The 23,341-nt window shown below is 37.8% G+C and overlaps 3 protein-coding genes across 3 annotated transcripts; 1 reads left to right on the top strand and 2 right to left on the bottom strand.

The window, feature by feature from the left end:
• Positions 1-245: 245 nt before the first annotated feature.
• On the bottom strand, positions 246-7,876 carry LOC129113405 (palmitoyltransferase ZDHHC20-B-like). Its single transcript, XM_054625674.1, has 13 exons — positions 7,720-7,876; positions 6,021-6,047; positions 5,837-5,931; positions 5,609-5,729; positions 4,906-4,975; positions 4,442-4,474; positions 4,167-4,287; positions 2,941-3,073; positions 2,720-2,846; positions 2,378-2,464; positions 2,210-2,289; positions 1,828-1,874; positions 246-1,748 (listed from the first exon to the last, which is right to left on the bottom strand). Exons 1-12 carry the CDS (start codon positions 7,874-7,876, stop codon positions 1,831-1,833), a joined length of 1,095 nt encoding a protein of 364 aa, XP_054481649.1. The 3' UTR covers positions 246-1,748; positions 1,828-1,830.
• Positions 7,877-8,390: 514 nt separating this feature from the next.
• On the bottom strand, positions 8,391-12,706 carry LOC129113487 (choline-phosphate cytidylyltransferase B-like). The gene is given in 9 exon segments (XM_054625813.1): positions 8,391-9,042; positions 9,694-9,882; positions 9,984-10,126; positions 10,220-10,298; positions 10,414-10,565; positions 10,791-10,823; positions 10,826-10,906; positions 11,359-11,458; positions 12,514-12,706. Coding segments are annotated over 9 exon segments (1,071 nt in total). The 5' UTR covers positions 12,595-12,706; the 3' UTR covers positions 8,391-8,829.
• A 2,064-nt stretch (positions 12,707-14,770) lies between these two features.
• Positions 14,771-21,012, top strand: LOC129113693 (lipase member H-like). Its single transcript, XM_054626132.1, has 11 exons — positions 14,771-14,908; positions 15,421-15,504; positions 16,619-16,989; positions 17,059-17,167; positions 18,433-18,534; positions 18,628-18,717; positions 18,834-19,001; positions 19,218-19,307; positions 20,013-20,121; positions 20,236-20,409; positions 20,522-21,012. The coding sequence occupies exons 2-11, from the start codon at positions 15,447-15,449 to the stop codon at positions 20,604-20,606; spliced, it is 1,356 nt and encodes a 451-aa protein (XP_054482107.1). The 5' UTR covers positions 14,771-14,908; positions 15,421-15,446; the 3' UTR covers positions 20,607-21,012.
• The last annotated feature ends 2,329 nt before the right edge of the window (positions 21,013-23,341 follow it).

Raw genomic sequence — 23,341 nt, 5'->3', positions numbered from 1 at the left:
TTATTTTCAAGATTATGAGCAGCCTGCATTTCTCAGGCACAATCATATATGTCATATAAAATACAGCTGGACAAATCCACAGTGATTTTGATAAACTGTAATCCAGTCTGTCCTCTGCAGAGCTGTGTCACTGTCAAGTTAGAATTCCAATTATTCTCATTTGTTACAAATGTTTAAGATGAAGTGTTTAAAATGAAGAATCACATATTTATAGTTTCTTATAGTATTAAACATTTATTGTAACAGAACAATGAAGGTCACCCTGTGTGAACAGTTTCATCTCAATGAATAATAGTTTACAGGCATAATTACATTAGTAGCTCTATCTGCTTGGGATGCGTTAAGCAAAGTTCAGTAGGTGAAGTTATTTATCAAACTACCGTGAGAATGTGTAACATTAACCATTTTTATTATCATCGTCTTCTGGTCACTAAGGCAAACTACACACTGTGCGTTGTATAATTTCCGCTAAAATGAATGTAACACAATGAAAGAGCAGCCAGGAGCACAGAGATGAGCTATTGTGATGACACCACCCCACTCTTTCATTACTGCTATATAAAGTCTGCCTTATCTATCCTGGTTCAGGCTCAAGGACACAGGATCAAATGTCCTTGAGTTTCATTATGTGCTTCTACTTTCTAACCTTCAAATTAATCTTATATTTCAACCAAAACAAACAAACAATAAAGAAGACAGATTTAAATCATTGGCATTAAAACACAAGTTTAAGTAAAAAACAAACACACACTGTTGCAGAGGATTGATCATGAAAGTGAAAACATTCTGTGGAAGAGCTCAATACACATTAAAACAACTAATTAAATATAAATAAAACAAAGAACTCATTACAATAAAATAAATACACTGAAAGACAATTCATTTATAAAAGCTTGAAAAAAAAAAGAATTACAAATATCTATAGTGCATATTCGTGCAGTAACACAAAAACGGAAATCTCTTTGATAATAGTTACTCTCAACTATTGGACACGTGTTTTAAATAGTTTGACATGAGATGAAACCATTTTAAAATAAATTAAACAGTTTTTGGTCCTTACATTTTAATCCCATGTTACCTTCATTTGACCACAGTATAAAATTTGAAATGTAAAAAATAAATCTTAAAAGTGTAAACAGCCCTTTAAATATTTCCAACCATATAAACTAAATCAGACAATTTGATAACTGACTGCTGCTCTTAATAAGTGCACTGTGCTTGGAGTTTAAAACTGATGAGACATTTGGCTCACACTGTTGACAGTGTTGAAATGTCTCAGCATTTCATATGAGTTATACACATCGCTCTCTTTTAGTTATTAATGCTGGATTAATACTGACAAAGGTTGTTTCTCTAGTAGGAATGTATCATGTGATTAATTCATGTATATAAAAACACAGACAATGTAGACGTGCATTGGCTCAAGATGGAAAAAGCAGTCCCAGAGTTTTTCAGATGCAATAATAGCAAAACATCATTTGAATGTCTATGGCTCAAAAACAGGATTAAACCTGTGAATCACCTCAGACAGGTGCAGTCTGCGAGGCCGCTGTACAGTCCATGTTGCCGTGACAACAGTATTGTTGTGGTGCTGTTTTAAAGCACGCTGGATGAAGAACGGTCCGTTTAAAATATATAGAAAACAGGTGTCTTGAGGCTGCACTGTCAAACCCATAATGAGGGCGGAGGACGGCTCCTCTAGAGGTGCTGATGCTCCCCGTTTAAGGCGTCATAGATGTACCTGCGACCTGCAGCAACAGCCAAAGTACAAATAAACACGAGGACAAACCAGCAAAACTCTACAGTATTCACATCAAGTTCACATACCTGCTATGGCTCACTCTCCATATGCACCGAGACTACCTGGCCTCCGTCTGAAAAGTAAAAAGTGACGACACAAGAGGTGTTTCAGGAACTGTTAAACAGTTAATTATTGAGCAGGAAAGTAAATACAAAACTTTTGAAGTAACTACAAGGAACTTTAATTTGTGTTAATTTTTGGCTTTATGTTTGCGGGGAATCTGACCCGATGACAAGCATTGAGAATAACTATTTAGAAATAGTCAATATTCTCGCTGATGTAGGTCATATAGAGGCACCAGTATTAAATTGAGACTGTTTCATAGCTAAAAGATCCTTGTATTAACTCAAACATATAAGCCCTAATTCAACAAATGAAAAAAAATCAGAAAAGGGATCAACAACAAACCGATTTTCTCTTTGCTGTCGTCCGCTGTGTGTTGAATATTGTTACCAAGCACACAAGGGTTGGCCTTTCCATCAGCTGGGCTGTAATTAAAGTTGCATTAGAGGTTAATACCCAGGCAACAGAACTGAAAGGAAACTATATAAAAAAAAAATTAAAAAATATACTAGCCTTTTGCCATTTTGCTGGAGGACACTGTTTGCTTGTTCAGGATCTATGTGTACCAATCTGGTAACAAAGGAATGTCCATCTCCTAGACTAATAAAAAAAAAAAGAGAAAAACAGTATCAGTAAACATGTCAGCATTGGATGGATTCAGGGTGAATTGTGTTTTAGGGTATTTACACCATTAAATAGTTTCTTCAACAATAATGATAGAAATTAAGTTAATACATCCGCTACTACAGAGTTAAACTTAAGGAGGGTGTAGAATAGCACTGCCTATTTATGTGCATCATTTTAACTGCTGAAGTGATTGAAAGCTGCAGTTATATCAGTTCAAAATAGACTCACCTTGAGAAAACTGGAAACATCCAGTACTTTGCTTGGTCTCCAAACACCTCAGCTGCATTTCGACTGAAGCCTAGAGAAAACCCATTCTTGTCCTGACCGTTTGAAAAGACAGGAGCCCGAAAAGCTTCTAAAAATGGATGGAAAAATACAGTCAGTCAGTTGTTTCTTTTAAAATGATGTAATCAAAAGGTGAATTAAATTGCATATTTATTTATAGCTACCTATTGTGGTCCTGTTCTTTCCCACAAGCCACAGATGGTAGCTGAGAAGTGACAGGATGCTGATACAGAACAGAGCAGCCACGAAAAACAGAAACAAGATGTGGAGTTTGGCGTGTGTGTCCGGCAGCTGTTCCTTTAGAGGGGAAAAAAGAACAAAAGTGTTAGTTTATTCAGTCTGTAAGAATATTTCCTGTTCAAATGCCAAGTTATCTTAACAACAGTCTGCAGTAAATTGGAAAACCAAACATTTTATTCTTATTTCATTGCCTCACTACAGCATCTAGCTTGGTATTATCTTAGTGTAAGTATTTTTTTTGCTATAACACAATATACTCCTTCACTGTTGGACGACATGACAAGAGCCATTGTCTCATGCAAAGCAGTATGCTGAAGAGGATCTCCTGATAAGTGATCACATGACAAACTTGTGCAACCCAATGACACAAACAGTAAATAGCGTGATATCTTACAATGCAATCATCACATGCCTCCACCCAGCCTGACTGCACTAGATGTTTTAATTTAATTCAATAAAAAAAAAAAAAATGTTGTCATTAAGAAAATGTAAGTTATTTAAATCTTTTAAAATGGCAACATTACTAAGTTTTAAAGAAAGTTCATGTTTTTTGAACCCAAGGCCGCTGAGTGCTCCCCTTGCAGGGCAGTAAGATCACGCGAGAATTGCAGGATCACATATCACACAAAAATCCATCTTGTCAGGCTTCAAGTAAACATTTTTTTTGTCCGGTAATGCAGTGCAATCATGCAAACAACGTCCTGTGAGGAGCTACTGACAGCTACGTAGGTGTGTGTGAGACGACGCGGAGAGGCCTGAAGAGGTTAGCATAGATGCTACTATAGCATCAGTTATAACAGAACTGGAGAGTATTTCTACATTGAAAGGAGAGCAAAGACCAACACTTAAGGCTGTTCTCGAGGTAAAATGTGTTTTTACTATTCCATCGACTCGTATCGGTGAGAGTTTGATTGACTCCAATCACCAGTAAAGTATTTTTTGTGCCTGCCCTTTTTAAACAGTTTCTAATGATGGCTTCTCAGATGGTTTCTGTGCAACAAACCATCTGGCGTGTGAGGTTAGTTCAATGCTGAACTTAAAAGTGAAATGAGCGTCAAAAGATAAGACAACCACATTAAATGAACAGCTACCACAGTAAGCATTCATGCGCAAGAGCACGCCACTTTAAAAAAAAAGTTTCTGTACTCACTGTCCAGAATTTGATGAAATACTTGATGACTGTAGCACAAATGACGACACAGTAAAGTGAGGCGTAGGCCAAGAAAAGCACAAAGTACTTGTAGTTTGAGAATCCAACACAGTTATTCACCCTGAATGAAAACACGACAGAAACATGACACAAGAGTTAAAAATGCTGATCTCTCTGCATTTTGTGTTAAAGAGAAATGATAATAGGCTGACAGACACCACGGCAAGCCAACCTTATCATGATGGAATAAAAACACTTTAATGAGAAAAGCCTACCAGGGGCAGTGATGGTCCATTTTCAGCACACACCTTGAAAAATGAGAAAAAGGAAAACAGATCTTATTAATACCAACCTGCAGATGTTAATAGACATTTTGATGACCAAGAAGTACCCAGAAGGACCTACAATGCACGAGCAAATTTAGACGTCAGAAAATAATTAGCGCCCAATATTTCAAAAAGAAATGTGAATTTATCTGTGTTGTATTTCAAAACAGCAAAAATATACGTTCTGTTTAACCATTTTATTGACTTATGTCTCACAGCAGCACATTTGCATTTTCTCTTTACTTTCTGTTACCAGAATCTTCAATGTTAGCAGCAGCCAGAAATCATTTTAGGATATTTGGGCACATAAAATCCAATTGAGAATCAGTTTAAACACATCTGCTCCTTAAGGGGAAACGGTAAAAAAAAGGTAGAGCCTAATCATACAGTGTGTACACTTAGAAAACACTCACATCTCGCAGGTTGAGCAGTGATGGCAGCGGTCAGGTTTGACAATCTGGCAGCTGTCGCAGTATCGGACAGCTATTTAGAGAAAATGAAAGCAGAATTATTAAAAGTACCGCTGTAACACTATTACTGTTATATGAAAGGTGGTACAATCACCGTGTATGTGAAGTAGCCGATATTTAAACAAAATGTTAAAAAGGTGTATTTTTCTGCGTTCACATTTCCTCCGTTTAGAAATGTCCTGCTCTTTTAAATGCTTTAACTACATATTCACAAACAAGTTGAATGTGGTTGATAGTGTTATAGTGTCTTTTCAAATGTAACTGTGAAACTGAGTAGGTGAGATCATGATTGTTGTTAGGTAGATGAGCCAGGCGTGGCCTGTAGAGATAACGAGGTGCACCTGAGTCAAATTAACCCTCCTGATACATGCAGCTCCGTAAACACAAGACAGATGAGCATCAGCTGCATTTGCAGGGAAATATCATACAGTGCTTTCTTCTATAAAGAGATAAACAGTGTTGCACTTATATCCAAAAGGGGAAGAAACACTGTTGCAACACATTTATGCAATCTCATTTGAGGCAATGTTGACAACAGTAAAACAGTTACATAACAGAGTTTCCCCCAGTGGTCTGCTATAAAGCAACTGGGAGTTAAAATAGGAAGCGAACCAGTCAGTTTTGCAGCTGCAGTAAAAAGCCTCACCTCCCCCCGCCGTGCGTGTGTACACGGGTAAATTTCTCGCCACTTTCTTAAGAATTTCTTGTTGCGTCTCGGCTCGTTCCTCTCTTTCGTACAGTTCCTTCTCTACTCTGGGCAGACCGAACTATCAAGCGGAGAAAAGACTGAGTCAGAGACAGGCCAATAAATAACATTCTGTAATTGACAGTTTATTTACCAAATCCTAAACATGAAATTAATTTTAAAGCTTACTGCTTTCGAGGGTCCGGCAGGTCTGGACCAAATCGTTTTCCAGTAGGACCATATAAACATGGTGAGGAAAATGTGAAAGATGACCAAAAAGCTGACTGTTGAGAGAAGGAAATACATTAATTTGCATTTATTACAGATCTCTGACATGACATTTGCTATAAATGATTGAATGATGATCACGTACTTCGTTCTGCATTATTTGGGATTGTATCTGCATAAAGCAAACAAAAAATAGATATTAGTGAACAGTAATGAAAGTCCTAATAGTGCATGACTACACATCCCCCAACACACACACACACACACACCACCCCTTTCTCACACCATGTGGCGGCAGCCTGGCACGGCCAGCAGTGACCCACCCATAACAGAGAGCTTTGTTTAAGCAGCAGGGATGTCCCTGTCCCTGACCACAGCTGAGTTACAGACATAACTACAGTACCAACGATAATGCTGATAATGGCATCATCAGTTCCAGGCTGAAATAAACCTACTGTGAGTGGGGGGGGGGCAGCGCACATCACGCCATGCACAACCTATCAACATGTGATGAAAAATACCAACAGTATTCATATAAGCCACTTTCCAACCTGCTTGTTTTAAGCTTGAATGGTCACATTTGTTCATGAGATAAAAGTAGGAAATAATATCCTCTGCTGAATGATGAGTCTATTTACAGTTGTATGTCATTTAAAATCTCTTCGTCTTACTATTATTTTTCCTCTAGGTTTTTGGCTGCATCTCCTACTTATTACAAATGTTTAGGTGAAGGAGGTTTAGTAGCTTGTTCCTAAACAGTTGAACGGGAGGCCATCATCCTCCTATAAACAGTGAATAACTGATGATGCATCGTGTGGTTAAATTATAGCCAACGATTTTACAGCTGGCTTCCAAGGTTTATCCCCTATCGCTCACACAACAATTTAGACTATTGTCAATTGTAAAATGTAATTTTGTGTTCATGGAGATATATATTAAAAAACAATATGCATGCTATTGATGTGGCATTTATAAATAAACAAAGGAAACAACAACAGTGAATTGTAATTAAAATATTCGTATAAAAACTTGCAAAAAAAATAAAAGAGAGCTAGCCTGTCCATTCATTTTCAATACACTGCATTATTAAAACAAAAGGGAAAAAAAACATCTGATAAAGTTCTATCAATCTCTTGCACTTTAATTCCAGTTATTCCAGTTATCTGACTTAAATATTGAATTTTAGCCAGTGCATTACAATTATCATGATGAAGTTATTAATTATGCATTGATGATGACTGCAGAAACTAACCACACAGAAAAAGTTGCCGGATTACATTACAGTTATGAGGAATGCATGTCAATGGTCTGAAACAAAACGATGTAATGTAACATTGACCTGAGGTTTAAATGCATGTTTACAGTATGCAGAATATTTACAGTATGCATCATATTTACAGTATGCAGCATATTTACAGTATGCATCATATCTATAGTATGCAGCATATTTACAGTATGCATCATATTTATAGTATGCAGCATGTTTACAGTATGCATCATATTTACAGTATGCATCATATTTATAGTATGCAGCATGTTTACAGTATGCATCATATTTACAGTATGCAGCATATTTACAGTATGCATCATATTTACAGTATGCATCATATTTACAGTATGCAGCATATTTACAGTATGCATCATATTTACAGTATGCATCATATTTATGTTTACAGTATGCATCATGTTTACAGTGTGCAGCCTGGGGGTGCCTTTAAATCTCACTTCAACCAGCTTATGAAAGTTGGCAACCCTGAAACTGGCAACTCAAGCCCATATCCGCCGTGCGAGAGCTAAATACTTAAAATAAAAAAAAAAATAAAAAAAAAAGTGATTGTACTTACAGACACAGAGCTCCACAACATAAGCGTAATAAGACCAACCGACAACCAGGTTTATAAACAGGACAGGTACCCAGTTCAAAACCCGCTGACAGCACCTCAGCGCATGAGAGGGCGCCATCTTTAATCCGTGCAGGACTTTAGCTGGCGGTGACGTCATGGCCGGGGCTTTTTATACGCTCCGGCCAAAGACCTGACGAGCGCAAACTGGAGACCGGAGGCGCTGCGGAGCATGCGCAGACGTGTTCGATGAAACACAAGGACAGACCAACGTGATGTGCTCTGTTATGAGTACTTTTAAACGTACGAACCAATAATAATAATAATAATAATAATACACGAGTCAGACATCTTGCATTTAACGATCTTTGTTTGGCTGTGAAAATGAACTTTTAACTAAAATAGCCTATATTGAAGACTATTTATGTTAGAATTAACAACATAAGGAAGATTTAAAACAACTTAATTCATGGTCAATACAAAAATCTACTTGTTAAATTCAGTGGCTTAAAGTACATCCATTTAAAGCTGCAATTATTAAATACTTTGGCAATTTGGGGGGGAGAATAAATCCACAACAAGCTGAAAACTCAAAATGTTATGGCAAACGTGTTGGCCCTAAATTACCTGTACACATTATAATTCATATGGACTCATATAGCCACTTGGGTGGTGAACACAACTTTGCCATATCATTCCCATTTATGTTGATATGGTGAACTTATCTTCAGCCACCTCCCACATTTACAGGAAGCGTGTAAACTAGGACATTGAATGGCAGGGACATTTGGGTTGATTATTACTCAGTCTTAAATTAATATAATTTATTACTCAATAACAGACTTCTATAAAGGCGAGTGTGTGTTATCTATTAAGATACTAGACATGTCAAAGAGTAACAAATGATAGAAGAGGAATAACATCAAAACAACATTTAAATGTTAATTTCCTTTCTTTTAAGTGAAGAAACATTATGTAAATTATGATAGATTGCACAATAAACCAGAATAAAGTTCTTCCTTTTTATTTCTTCACTTAAATTACCAGCCTCCTTAGATTAATAACCAATAGTCTGTTTGAAGACCAACAAAGAATCACCAAATCATGATGAGCTTATGTGGAGGCCGCCTTGAGAGAGGAGCGAGTGGCCTTTTTCGTTGAGGAGGGGGAGGAAGGAGGGGAGATAGAGGAGGAGGATGCAGAGGCAGCTGAGGAGCCGGGAGAAGCTGAGCGTCTTCTGGTGGGACTGCTGCTGGGGGAGCCTCGGGGTGAAGAGTACGGTGACAGGGCCTGGATCATTCGGCCACTGCGCTCCTGAATAGCATGCTAAACAAGGACAGGGACAGAAGAAAGTTTTAATGTGCTCTAATGTTGTCTTTTGTACCCACTTTTAATTAAACGTAAGTTATTCCCCACATTACCGGGAGTTCCTTTTATCACTGCCCATAGAAAGGACAAAATGTTGTTATGTTTCGTCATGAGTTAAGTCCATTTGTATTCTTAATTTTCCACTGTATAAACCAGTGTTGGTGCTAGATGTGTTGGTGCCCTCTGCAGATCCTCCTGTTATTAGCAGTTCCTGATTACTCTGAAACTATGGGTGAAGGGACAATATCATATTTTTGATATTGAAGAAACATCTGAACATGTTGATTATAAAGCAAAATTGGAAATTATCCTTTTTTCTATGATTTTTAAGTGAATTTCTCAATTTGCAATGGAGATGGAGACACCATCAGAAATACAACTATCCTTTGTTGCCTATATTAAAGGACAATTTGTGGTTTAATGGGGATATATGCAGGACTATTGTTTTTTCTAATGGTTGCCTGGCAACCACAAGATCACAAAAAGACATAAGCAAATGATATCACTTAAACCTCACTTAAATAATTATCTATCAAAATACAACAAATGTCACCCTAAACAACAAACTTAATGTAATGCTAACGTGGATGAATGTAAAAGTGAACGTGCCCAGGCCCCATCAGGTCCAAAAAGCTCCAGGAAGTTGCAAATGAATTCTCGCGACTTCTCCTCCCACTTGTGGATGAGGTCTTGGCTCTTCTCTTCCACTCTGTAGACAAAGTGTTTGGACTTTTCCTCCACCGTACGGACCGTCTCTTTCATCTTGTCCACCTGTTCCTGGAGCCGGTATTTCTTCTCCTGTCAGTAAAAATTAAACATTTGTGAGTTTGTTCTGTATTGTTTGTTTAAAAAACGTCGATATTCAGCTTTTTAAATTAAATAAATATAGTTTCACTTACGTTAATGAACCCAACATTCAGTTCTCGTGCTGTGTAGCCTCTTTGCAGGTTGCGTCGAGCATAGATGTCATAGTCTCGGACAATACGAGTGATCAGATCAGATGTGGAGATTCCTTCTGTCCTCTCAGTGGCCACGAACATCCCTGACATTCAAACACAAATGATTATCATTAAATCAAGTTATATGAGAAATAACAGGACTAAAAAAAACATTACATGAATATTCATGTCTTCACCTGCTTCCTTGATGTGTTTATAAACATCCTCTGATCCAGCAGAGGTGTAAGGGATGTCATCATGGGCCACAAAGTCAATCTGTGAGTGTCACATGACAGTGTTCAGATTGATTGAACACCAGATACTCTTGTGTTTGTTGCCACTGAATGACATTGTGAGAGGCTGAGTTGCCTGTGACTGCGTGACCTTTGACCTTGTGTTTCTTGAGGAACTCTGTGGAGAGGGTCCAGGGAGCATCACGCACCACCTCGTCAACGTAACGACAGTGCCTCAGGGCGTCGTAGCGTTCATCCTCGGACATCACCGTGTAGCCCTTTAACTTGTGGGTGAGCTCGTCGCTGCAGACTGGAGACACACAGACAGAGTCTTAGAATAAGTATAAGACGGAAGTAAGGATCAATCTTGAATCATTCAACTGGAAGATGTAGCCCAAGAAGCCGTAAGATTGAGATCCTTTACAGGCCATTTCGTTCTAAGATTAGGATTCATATTAAGCTAATAGAGAACCATTTCATTTACACCCTAAGTAACTTTTTTCCTTCATCAGAGGGTGTGAGATCAATACTTTACCTCCGACTATCAGGTAGGTGTTTGGAAACACATTTTGGCCTGCATCAGGGCCCGAGCGTGCCCCGAATGGAAAAGATCAAAGATACCATCAGCATAGATTCTCACCGGACGTTGAGCTACAAGATAAGAAAATATGAAAACACATTTTTAAAATAACATGAGTTTATACAACCTCACCTTCTTTGTGCCATTATTTTAAGAGCTTTACTGATGTAGCATTTTGAAGCTGATAACAGTAAATCATCCACCATAAAATACCTTAATAGTTTTAATCTGTTGCTTACTCTTTAGTCGAATGACGTGACACATTCATGGAGACAAAGATCATAATGAAACCAACCCTAATCAGACAAATAAGTGGCAGCAAAACAATATTATACTGTCGCTCAAATCCCTTTTTACAGCTGATATCAGCTGATACCAACATGCTGAAGCATCTGCAGTCTGTAATATCGCCACTAGTCTTCCCTTATTCCTTGCTGCAAGTAGCTGGGACTGACAAGTGGACTGACTGACAGGTGCAATATATTAATTAGCAATGGAAACAAAAAGTGTTGATAAGTATCACCTGGTGTGCCTCTTCGGGCTTGGGCAATGGTCAACTTTTCGTGGGGAATCTCTGAATCACAACCTGTAGACTTGGCAAAAGCAGCTGGCTCCCGAAGAGCCTGAATACAGAAAGATAGAGAGCAGAGGAGGGAAAAAACATGTGAAGTTTCATCAAATGCTGTATTTTTCCAATTCATCCATCTTCTTAACCACTTATCCGGTTCTACTTATCTTATTGTGAATTAAGTGACAGAATAAGTACAAACTAAACATTCATATTTGCATTCACTCCACAGAGTATTTGTAAAGTTTCCAGTTTGCCATGTATTTGCAGTGTGGGAGGAAACGAGTGTTAATGGAAGTCAAGCATTCAAAAACAAAAGAGGGCAGGGAAACAATTTACAGGAACCAGGTTACTTCTGAATTTAGAGTTCAAGCTCTTCGATATTAACAGTGCTGTTAAATGTTTATTTATTTTAATGAAACAGAAAGGTTTTTGAACTTTACAGGTGTTCCACCCTAGATCTGTTTAAGAAAAGATGTCATCAATGCCTGATAAGCGTTGATGATATCTTGCAGACAGATATGAATAATCAGTCTAAAGTACCAAGTGTCTTCATATGTCATACACTTTGTGTTGTGTGTGGATACATTCAGTACACTCAGCTTTCTTTATCTGCTGTGTTGTAATGTACGTTGAACTCTGATTCTGCTCAAATGCTGGTGCTTACTGTGTTAACATGCATGATTGTTTTTCTTACCTGCTTAAATTTAACTTTGAAACTATTCCCGTATGAAAGATGAGAATTTTATCCCTCCATGCTTTGTATATATTTGTCACTTAGTCCCTGTAGTTAGCCCTCATTTCTCATTTTACTCCTTCATGTAAGAGGCAAGCATACATGCAGGTTTCCACAAACACAAATGTTGGATATTAAAGTGCAGCTTGTGCACTTAAATTCTATGAGTCACAATTTTTGATACATGCACAGCAATCAAAACTGAATAAAATCATAACATATTACTTTAAGATGAAGAATTACTTAATCTACCTTTAAAAAAAAAATCTTTCCGAACAAGTGCTTACTTAATATTATAATCATGTATTGCTGTAGTGTATAAGTGTATAAATAAACATGGATGCCACGTTTCATATTGACAGAACAGGACTTACCCCACGAGGGCCTCCTCTCTGCCTCTGTTGGGCCTGTTGTTGCTGGACGTTGCTGCCTCGGCCTCGTCTCCTTCCAGCCATCCCGGATGTTCTGTTCAACGCCACTAATGCACCGACCTGCCGCTCCTCTCTCCTGGCCTTACTAGTGCACACGGGGGACTCCTAATCGTGTGTGTGTGTGTTTTTAAGTATACTTCCCTTTGGCTGGCCTGACCCTGATGACGGGAGAATGTGGTGAGCAAAGTTCAAGCCACTCTGGTGAAGGTATTCAGGAGGGCAGATTGCACTTGACATCAATACTGAGCTTGTAAGAACTACTCTTTCTTCGAGGTGGTAAAACAGAGGCATGAAGCAACAGGATACTGTATGCAGTGTTTTATTTTTAGTAAACTATATAAATAGTCAAGCTAGATGTGAATGTGAAGAATGCTCTTGTTGTGAATCATTTCTCACATTTCCTTTCTGGCTGTGACACGAAGAGACTAGAGGCTGCTAATAGTGTAACATTTTGTGCAGAGGAATGCAAGATAGGACCAAATATAGAAATTTAGCCCAGAGCTTTTACATTGGTAGCCTTCGGGACCAAACACAGAGGGACGAGTCTGTCACAAGCTGCCCACAGAGAACACACAGCTGGATATTATGTAAAACCTGTTGTGAATACAGTTTTGGTACATCTTAAAAGCAATGCCATGCTGCCCTGCCTACTTGTTTAGTCCAATATTATATATACTAGAGATGAATAACAACACTTTAGTCGGTCGGTTCACCACTTTAGTTCAGATGAAATATTCATTCATGATCCCCAGAAGATGAAGCTTACAGAGTTTTCTGCGAGCACCACCTGACATTTGGGGCTACATTACCTTCATCTCCCTCTCAAGATGAATTATTATAACTTTGATGAACCCTTAACTTTTCACCATCATCATCATCAGATCAAACATTTCACTTAATGAGTTATGAGCAAATGCCTTAATTTGATTTTAGTGCTAATTAGCAAATGTTTTCATGGCAAAATAATAAATAAACATTATACCTTCTATTGATAAAGAGTTATGGGGGTGGAGAGCGAAGTTGAATCTTTCATTTTATAAAAAAAAACATTGCCCTCCCCAGCCTAACCAGTATTCCTGTTAGACCCTCTCTTACACTTTTATTTTTTTTAAAAAGCAATGCCCTCAACACAGTATCTCAAAACAATATATTTATGGCCAATATAAGAAAATAACAATACAACCGCTCTCTAATTTTGAACAAAGCACTTGGTCATTACAGCCACTAAATGAGGGAACTAGAACCGGCTGCTGATTTTGATTCACACTGTTGTCCTCTACATATGACCAAAGAGCATAAGAGATATGTTTTTATGCAAGTATTACAGTTTGTATACAATACATTGCAGAGGTACGGCGGAAATAAAATCTGGTATGAGGAAAAGTTACTTTCTACCCTTCCTTCAGCAAGAATAAACGAAAGTTGGTTGTCACAGAGAGAAAATAAAGGAACAATTCACCCCAAAATAAAGATTTAGTCAACATCAACTGAGACCCAAGGACCAAGTGACACCATGAACCCCCGCTTTCTTTCCATCAATTTGTTTGTAAAGTACAATTATCATAAAACATATGACATACACACATGCACAGACACACTTTTATATACATATACTTATAAAAGACATGCATTCATTTCAAGTAAACAAAAGGTTGTGCAGGAGAGGTGGTAAGCTGAAATAAAGCTTATATAAAGGCCTGCTCTAAAAACTCAAGGCAAGTTAAACATTGAAAACTGAGGGATGGAAATGCTAATACAACTTCCAAACCTCTGAAATGTTCATGACAGGTTGCGGACAATACATTTTGTACTAATTCATAATCAGTGGAATGTGAGAAAACCTTGAGATTAAATTACAGAAAATGATTTGTTGTGCAACTTCTCGCAGCTGTCAGTGTCAGCTGTCTCCAGGTGAGTTTGACGGGTAACTTTGGGGTGAAATATTTCTTTATGCAGAAGTGACACATTCTTGGAAATACCCACAACATGTTTCACTTTCACTCAGACTTCTTGCTCATGAATAAGAATGGAAACAAGCAATGGAGACTGGATTGCTTTTACAGATTCAAACGATCAACAGAAACACAAGAAACGTCTCATAACCGGTTTGTGTTCACAGGAACCAGGAGTGACTTCACAGGAATGTTTCACCTGTGAACACAATGACCTGGGGCAAGGGGTGTGGTTATCCTGGGGAGAGCAAGCAGGGCGGGAGTATTGCTTTGCTGTACCTCCTCTCATTTCCTGAAGTGAACACTGCCCAAATATGTGGAGATACAAACAGAGGATGACCTGTAATGTTCTGGACCTTTAACCAGAGCAGGAATTATTAGCAAAGGTAAGACTCTGATAACAATGACATTTTATGCTTTCTGGTTGTTGTCAAATTTCTTGAGTTAAACCTTGGGGAGACACTGAACACTCAGTAAACATGAGTCGTCAACTGTAGCAGAAGAAAGACCAGATTTTTGCAGATTTGCGTTTTGATTATAATCACAATATCATTGGTTGAGATGAATCGCTCTAGGCGGGGCTAGAAAATCTGTTATTTTTATGGCACAAAAAACATAAATTAGTTTTTTTTCCAATCAATCATACCATTGGAAGGTATGTAAATGAGCAACTAACCTCGTCCCTTTGCTTCGGTCCAGTGAAATTTGCAATCAGAGCAAAAAAATATAAAACTAAAAAAAAAAGTGTCAGAGAGCCACCTGAAGGGTTTGGACTGTATTCTCCCTGTGTTGCGGTTCCATGTTATGTGTTTTCTGTTTGTTATATTATGGGCCAAATCATGTCCGACTGGTGTGTGTTTATATATTTTTATGGTCTGACCGATACCTCTGTCTACAGATCATTTACGCATGCTGGTGTAAAGCATGTTCCTGTGGCAATATCTGACACTGCTCCTGCCGATAACTGTTCAAATATGCAAAGGTAAATCCCAAAGCAAACACTTTGAGTTGTAAATGTCAGTGCACAAACACACACAAACACACAGCCACTTTAGACAATGAGTGTAAAGCAAATGTGCTCCACAAGCAACATTTGAGGAATTGAATTTTCTTATGAAAAACCAACACAGAGCAAATGTTGGTTACTGTGGTTTGCAGAGACCAAAGGCACCGTACAAACATAAACATGTCTCTCAGCTGATATACATGCAGCCATGCAATGGTGGTTTATGTATATGGAAAGCCACATCTATTGTGTAACAGTTCAAAGGTATGTGAACAACACTTGTTCATTTGAGTGCTGTTTTTATTCAATATTCAAATGTTCACACAATGTTAGGTCAATAACAACAGTAGTTCACATACTTAAAAAAACCATAATCCAGTTGCAAACAGACTTCATTATTTCATTTGCTTAGCAGACCGTTAGCAGGCTGTTAGCAGAAACAGAGATGAATGGGGTTTTTTTAACTTTTTGTTCAGTTATTATGTAGTTTGATAACTGATATGTTATCCGATCATGTAATGCTACAGAATGAAACAACACACATCACAGTCTTTCTTGGTTTTTATTCTATTTTTTTGTTGGTTTGTAATCAACTTCATTGTGATCATTTGAGCACAGCCACATCTATACTTCACACCACCACGCCATGTGATTGGTTTGTAATGATCTTACGGTTTGTCATAACCACATCTTGTGCTATTCTGAGGCCCTATGACGAGATGTGACGGTGATCTACTTCATGTGAATTGTCTGCTTTTGACGTATTGTTCCACAAACCCTAACAAGAAGTATTGCAATCTCAGAGTTGCTTCCCAGTAAAAACTTGTTCATGACGTGTCTGTGTGGTGGGCGAAGCTTTGTCAGAATTCAACCTTGTGCTGCACTGAACACTCCCGCACTGAGTCATATGTGGGACTACGTCACTGATAATGCCAGGAACTTTGTATGATAAGTCACTTAAATATAAAAGGTTTCAGGTGAAGGTCAAAAAGGGTCATGTCTCATATAGGCTATACTTTTTTTTTGCCATCCTCCCCTAACCAAATACACCTTTCTCTGCTCCTTCTGTTTTTCACACCATCACTTCCAGCTCAGACATGTGAAGAGTTTTCAGATCTAGATCTCAGCCACGCGATCATTGGGACCAGCCTCAGAATCAGGTTGTTGCTGTACACCAGGGATAATGTCACATGTGGTTCACTGGTGCCCCACACGGACCTGTCCGCACATCCCCGGTTTAACTGCTCCAGGCCGACCACCTTCATCGTGCATGGGTATCGGCCCACTGGATCTCCACCGATGTGGGTGGAGAAGATCACGGAGCTGCTGCTGGTCCAGGCGGACATCAATGTGATCGTGGTGGACTGGAACCGAGGAGCTGCTAATGTCAACTATTTCAAGGCAGTGGAGAACACGCGCAGGGCAGCCAACAACCTCACCGCGTTCATTCAAATAATGCAGGTAGTTGACATTCTCTGCGACCATCTGATGTGTTGTGTGTAACAAGACTAAAGGCTGGTCTTTTTTCAGGAGCATGGTGCCTCTCTGAGCTCAATCTACATGATCGGGGTCAGCCTCGGGGCTCATGTATCCGGATTCGTAGGCGCAAACTTGAATGGAGCAATTGGAAGAATTACAGGTAAGAGGCTGCACTTTAAAACTCAGATTTCTCTATCAGAACAATCCTAAATCAAACCCCTCAGACATAACTGGCAAACAACACAAGAATGATAATAATAAAACTTCAATTTTAAAACAGTTTTGCTAAAATCTCTGTTTCCTTCAGACTAAACAACTTCATGTTTTTGTCCATTTATTGTTATGGACATCTGTGGAGAATTGTGGCATATTCTTACACAGGTACAGAAAAGGCCACTTCAAGAATACGTGACAAAAAAAATTAATACAAAGTGTTTTAAATTGTAATTAGTAAAAAAAAATGGAATAGGTGAAAATTCACTTGGTACGATTTATTGTAATAAGATGTCATATTTAGGCCTTTCAGGAGCAAAATAAAATTAGAAATAAGCTGTGAAAACTAATTTTAAAGATACATTTCACTATAAGAAAGGGATTTTGTGTCATAATAAGCATGCAATGTTAAAAAGTTTAACTTAACAGGATATTCAAGATGCATTGTCTCTAAACATGTCCGTAAATCTCGGTGATTATGTCTTACATTAATATTTTGACTAGTTATTAGACAAATGTGGTAAGATTTGGGGGTTTTCCTAAGTTGATATCTACATCAGTAGAAGAAATATGGCACAAATTGCCACCACAATTTTTATTTAGTTACATAACTTACTTAACTTATCTTCTGCATCAGGTAATAAACATTATAGTTTTGGCTGAGGTGCTTATCAAGGATATTTCATTATAATTGTGAAACTCAAATGAACTTTAATTCTTAAACTGCTAACATAGCAAGCAACTAAGAACACAGAGTGGCAAAGTCCTTGCTGACAAAGAGTTTGGCAGATGTTGGGGACTATATGAAGGTTGAGTTGTTGAGTTGCAGCCACGTATCACAGATCAGGTTTTGGCCATCTGGGCAGGGGTCACCATGAAAATGAATCCACCAGAAATCCCCGTGGAGAGATTTTTGTCTCCACACTGTCTGTGACCACAGATATCTAGGTCAGCACGTCTGGAGTTCAGTCATATAAAACATAAACCAGACATGACGGTATCAAATTACATGAAAAAATATAAAATATGTTTGGAAAAGAGCAATACTGGTTTGTCAGAAATAAAGGGTCCTAAAGTAAGTGATGCCTAAATCATTACATTAAGGTGAAAATCAGTCCGCCATAGAGTGTTATTTCTAGCTTCAATCAGCTAATGTTGGGTTTGAGAATAAACTTGAAGCTCTGCTGAGATCTACTGATGTGATGTTTTCAGCTCTGGATCCAGCCGGGCCTCAGTTCACCGGCTCTGCTCCAGAGGACCGCCTGGACCCCACGGACGCCCAGTTTGTAGATGTCCTGCACACAGACATAGATGGTCAGTTAAACAGAAATACTGTATCATATGTTGACTCAGTTATTTGCAATTGTTTTTAATTTGTTATGTATATTATTGTTTTGACTTCCACAGCCCTGGGCTTCAGAGAACCTCTGGGTCACATTGATTTCTATGCTAACGGTGGAGCGGACCAACCCGGCTGCCCAAGGACCATCTTTTCTGGTAAGGTCTGTAAAATAATGGTTGAAGTTGGATTTATAATCCCACACACGAGGATTATGTATTATAAGAAATGGAACAACGCTGTATGGTTAGAACTCTGACTTACCCCTGTGCAGGAGGATCCTATTTTAAATGTGACCACCAGAGATCAGTGTTGCTCTACCTGGACTCTATGAATCAGACCTGTACCAGCATGGCCTACCCCTGCACCTCCTACAAGGACTTTCTGGATGGTGACTGCTTGAGCTGTGACCGCTTTGGTGCTGCTGGATGTCCTGTCTTTGGTTGGTGCTTTAACTATCTCTTAGTATTGAAGAACACACATTAAAAAAATAAACATCAACACAATAATGAACAATCGTGTTATTTGAATAATTCAATGAGACATAAATAAGTGCATCTTGAAGCATTCTATATATGTATCATCTAGATAAAAAGTTAAAATGTGATGGTCTTTTTAAATGGATGTGACCTGATGCAGCTGTTTCACTCAAATCCAGGTTACGGTGTGACAAAGTGGAAAGATGTCCTTCTGAAGCTGGGCCAAACAAAAACCTACTTCACCACAAATAAGGTCTCTCCGTTCTGCAGTAAGTAATAGAACACTAACAATCGTAATCATAATGCTGCAAGTTAAAAACCTCACTTGAGTATATCCACATATATTAGTAATGTTTAAGGGATTCATAGCAAGCTGCATATCAAATATGAAACTGTGTGTAAGTTTTAGTGGCATCTAGTGGCTTGTGGCAGGTTGCAACCAACTTAGTACCCCTCAGATCAAGAAGATATTTATAATTTAGATAAAGTTAAATATTGTTGTTTTTTTTTTACAGCAAAGTCACTTTATAAAGTTATTGATATCTCACTGGAAGCAAATGTAAAATGTCAAGTAATTAAATAATGTTACCGAGTGAAGTTTATAAAGAATCAAGAACATCATGAGTTATCTGGAAATTCATCAGTATCAGTCGTTTCCAGTCGTAAACATAGCGGCGGTGGCCAACTGAATTAGGTTCCACTTTTGTTTACATGTACACCTGCAACCACCTTTTGCTCCATGTTAACGAGGAGTATAAAATAAGAAAATTAATTCTAATTTCATCTGACGTTTTTTCATTCACGAGGATGATTTCAGCCAAAAAATAGGTCATAAATGGTCTGCCATCAGTTATGAAAAGAAGTCTATATATACTACAGTAGTACACTAAGCCTTTTAAATACATTATTTATGTATATAAAATGTAAAAAAAAAAATGGTGGACATTTTTTAATAAAAAATATGAATCTCTCAGTGACAAACTACAGGGTGGAGGTGATGATATGGAACGAGGAAGTACGTTATGGATACATCACGGTTAAACTTCACAGTAACGGTAAAGAAGCAGTGGCCACCATTGACCAGTAAGTCTTCACTTTATTTATCATTAATTATGTTGCAAATATTCCACCAGGACTTCTCTTTGTCCTCCTGTTACTGCTTTCTCTCAGTAATGTCTATTTTCTTTTTCTCATCAGTAAAGAATCGGAGTTCAAGAAGCACACAGAGACCACGTTGTTGGCCCATTTTGACAAAGACGTTCAGTCAGTGAAAAAAGTGTCTCTCAAATTCTCCACTGGGAATGTATTGAAGCCCAAATATAAGCTCCGTGTTCTACGAATCCGTCTCACACATCTGGAACGCAAGGAAAGGTATGAAACACAAGATTTATTAATAATGTGTAATATCTTTCAGAAATTTGATCTATTTGACATTGAATTTTAAGTGTTTTCCCTATAGTAATGTTTTCTCTGTCCTTCATAGGCCTCTCTGTCGATATGACATCCTCCTGCAGGAGGACAAAGAGGTCACCTTCAGGCCGATTCCCTGTGAAGAGTCCAACTTCTGAGACAAAAATTGGACACAATGTCAAAGATTTCAAACTTTGCTCGTCTTGGAGGAGAGTTTAGTCGACTGTAAAGGAAAACAACAAGGACTGCAATGATAGCGTATCAGAAAAACTAAGCTGGCTGTGATCTTTTCAGATTTAGAAATTAAATGTTATATACTATATACTGTAAATGTTTTTTTAAGAGAAAATATATATTTTTTAAGTTACATTTTGCCCGAAAAAGGTTATTTATTTGCGCTTTATTTGTAGGGTGAATTGGATTTTCTGAATTGTAAATGAATTCATCTCATAATGATTTATTATGACACGTTATATCAGTAATGGGCATTGTGACTGCGTGAAACTAATGCGACCCCAGTTTTAAAATAAATATAATACTAATTAATGACGTTGTTTTCTTTTTGTCTGCTCTCAGTCTCCAGTTTAATTCAGGAAATCAGACCAGTTATGTCCATTTATGATTAGGACGTAATTTACTAAGATTTAGAGACAAATGATTGATTATCATGCTAATGATTATCGGTCAAACATTTTCCAGATTATTTTGTAGAATCACACATTTATCATAAAGATTGAAAATGTTACAGATATGAACAATTATTGCTATAAAACAAACCGTTGATCCCTGACTTTCTCTCTATTAAAAGTACTGCACTTATGTTCTAGAGGATGTTTCCTCAATCACATATGACACCACTAGTTACTAATATTTATTTTTGTATATGGATGCATTCTTAATCAATAAAATCACAAGTCAATAATGGGAAACATTTTTTATGAATTCACCATCCTCCTACATACTAACAACCAACGAATTCACTGACAGCTTGGTCAATACATTTTTTGTACGATCAAAAGGCAAATTTACATTTTTGAAAATGAAATGCACCTAAAATAGGAAAGAAGCTTCATATTTATGACTCCACATCACATTATTATAAACTAATGATAGCTGATCAACTGCTCTCATTTTATGTCCTCTCTGTTTTACTGTCAAATGTTTACACACAGTTGGATAACAGACAAATTATTGAAAACTAATTTAACAGTGATGATTTAGGATACATATTCATGCCAGGAGTCATGGGAAACAAAAAATGTATCATCATTAAAACCTAAAGCCACAACTTAGACAACATTTACCCTGCTAAAGGATGCTTCAGATGCTGTAGTTATTAAGAGTCCATTAATAGATATATATCCAACAAATTGAGGACACAACAACAACAGGACATTGCACTGCCCATTTCCAGAGAGAACGGTCTACAAATACTCTAGTCTGCTACCACTGTGCCTCATCATAAAACCTTCGGCCGACACATTCACCACTCCAGAAAATTACCACCCAAGCAAAAACATTTTCTAAAAAATACAATCAAAAAGGAGCAAAGATGATTTTTCTCACACTTAGAAAAATATAATTTATCAGATAAGTATACAACAGGACCTTTAAACGTGTCTTTGATAACGGAGAAGTTCTCAGATCCACTCATTTAGACATACGCTTCTTCATATGTTGAATCTCCATCTAAAACAAAACAACAAAAATACAATGAGTGCAGTGGCAAATATAAAAAGTCTAATATTGTCACCTTTAAGGTGCCAACACCTACACTGTTTTTTATGTATTATTCAAAATAACAAAAGAGCATATAAGAACAAAAAAAACATTATTTTTAAATGCTTCATTTCTTCTTGTACCTGCAAAGTCAAGCGAATCCTTTTCTCCTCATCGAGCTCATTCATCAGCAGTTTGATTTCTTTGCTGGAGCACAAGATGTTGTCAGATTAGTGCAGAAGAAAGTGATGCAGTGAAACCCAAAGGGTCTGAAGCTAGGCAGGTAAAAAGACAAGAGATTACATTTAAAAAGCCCTACTTATGCTGACTCTTCATCAGCTCAAACTGGTCCCTCAGGTCCCTCAGGTCCGTCTGCAGTTGCTCCAGGTTCGGTGGATTTCTGTTAGGCTGGGGGTCGGAGTTAAGGCCTGGAGGAGCCGTCGGATGTAGAACAGCAGAGAGAGCCTTTGGTAACAGGGAGGTGAAGGACACACTTTTGGGTCTTGCTGCCTGTGGAGAAAAAAACAAACATTACATGCTGACAACCCAACAAAAATCTGAATTTTAAATCGTAATTTAAAGTGCATAAAGCCATAACTTTTTCTTTTACACTAACAGGCAGGGCAGACCCATTTTGGCGTGTTTCCTGAGAGTTTTCTTGAGGCGTTAAAGAATCCGGCTCCTCACTCTGGATTTCTTTTCTCCCCTTCTCCATCATGAGTGTTACCTGTAAGTTTAGTCTAGTTTGAGACATCTGATAAGTAAAAAATACATTTAAAGTTTGGACACACCTTCTCATTCAACTGCTTTGAAGAATCTAAAATATAAAACATATTCTGGTTTGTTGAGCATTTGTTTGTTTACCACATAATTTCATATGTGTTCCTTCATAGTTTGGATGTCTTCAATATTAATCTACAATGTAGGAAAAACTTTTGACTGGCACTGTATGTATGTAAAAAAAAGTTTTTATCAAAGTGAATTACAGCAAATGTAGCTCATATTCATTATTAGAGTAAGTACTTTTTAACCCTGTTTTGAGGAAGGAGTTTCAGTAGATACATTTCACTGCTGTGTGTATGAGTTAAATATATCCCAAGGTCAGATGGGACACAAACACACCAGACCACACACCGACATACAGTGAGCCAAGTTATGGTAGTATTGTTTAACT

The sequence above is a fragment of the Anoplopoma fimbria genome, chromosome 24 (assembly GCF_027596085.1).
Source record: "Anoplopoma fimbria isolate UVic2021 breed Golden Eagle Sablefish chromosome 24, Afim_UVic_2022, whole genome shotgun sequence".
In the NCBI taxonomy this organism is placed as follows: Eukaryota; Metazoa; Chordata; class Actinopteri; order Perciformes; family Anoplopomatidae; genus Anoplopoma; species Anoplopoma fimbria.
The sequence above is the reverse complement of the archived record's forward strand: the minus strand, read 5'-3'. Positions and strand labels throughout refer to the sequence as shown.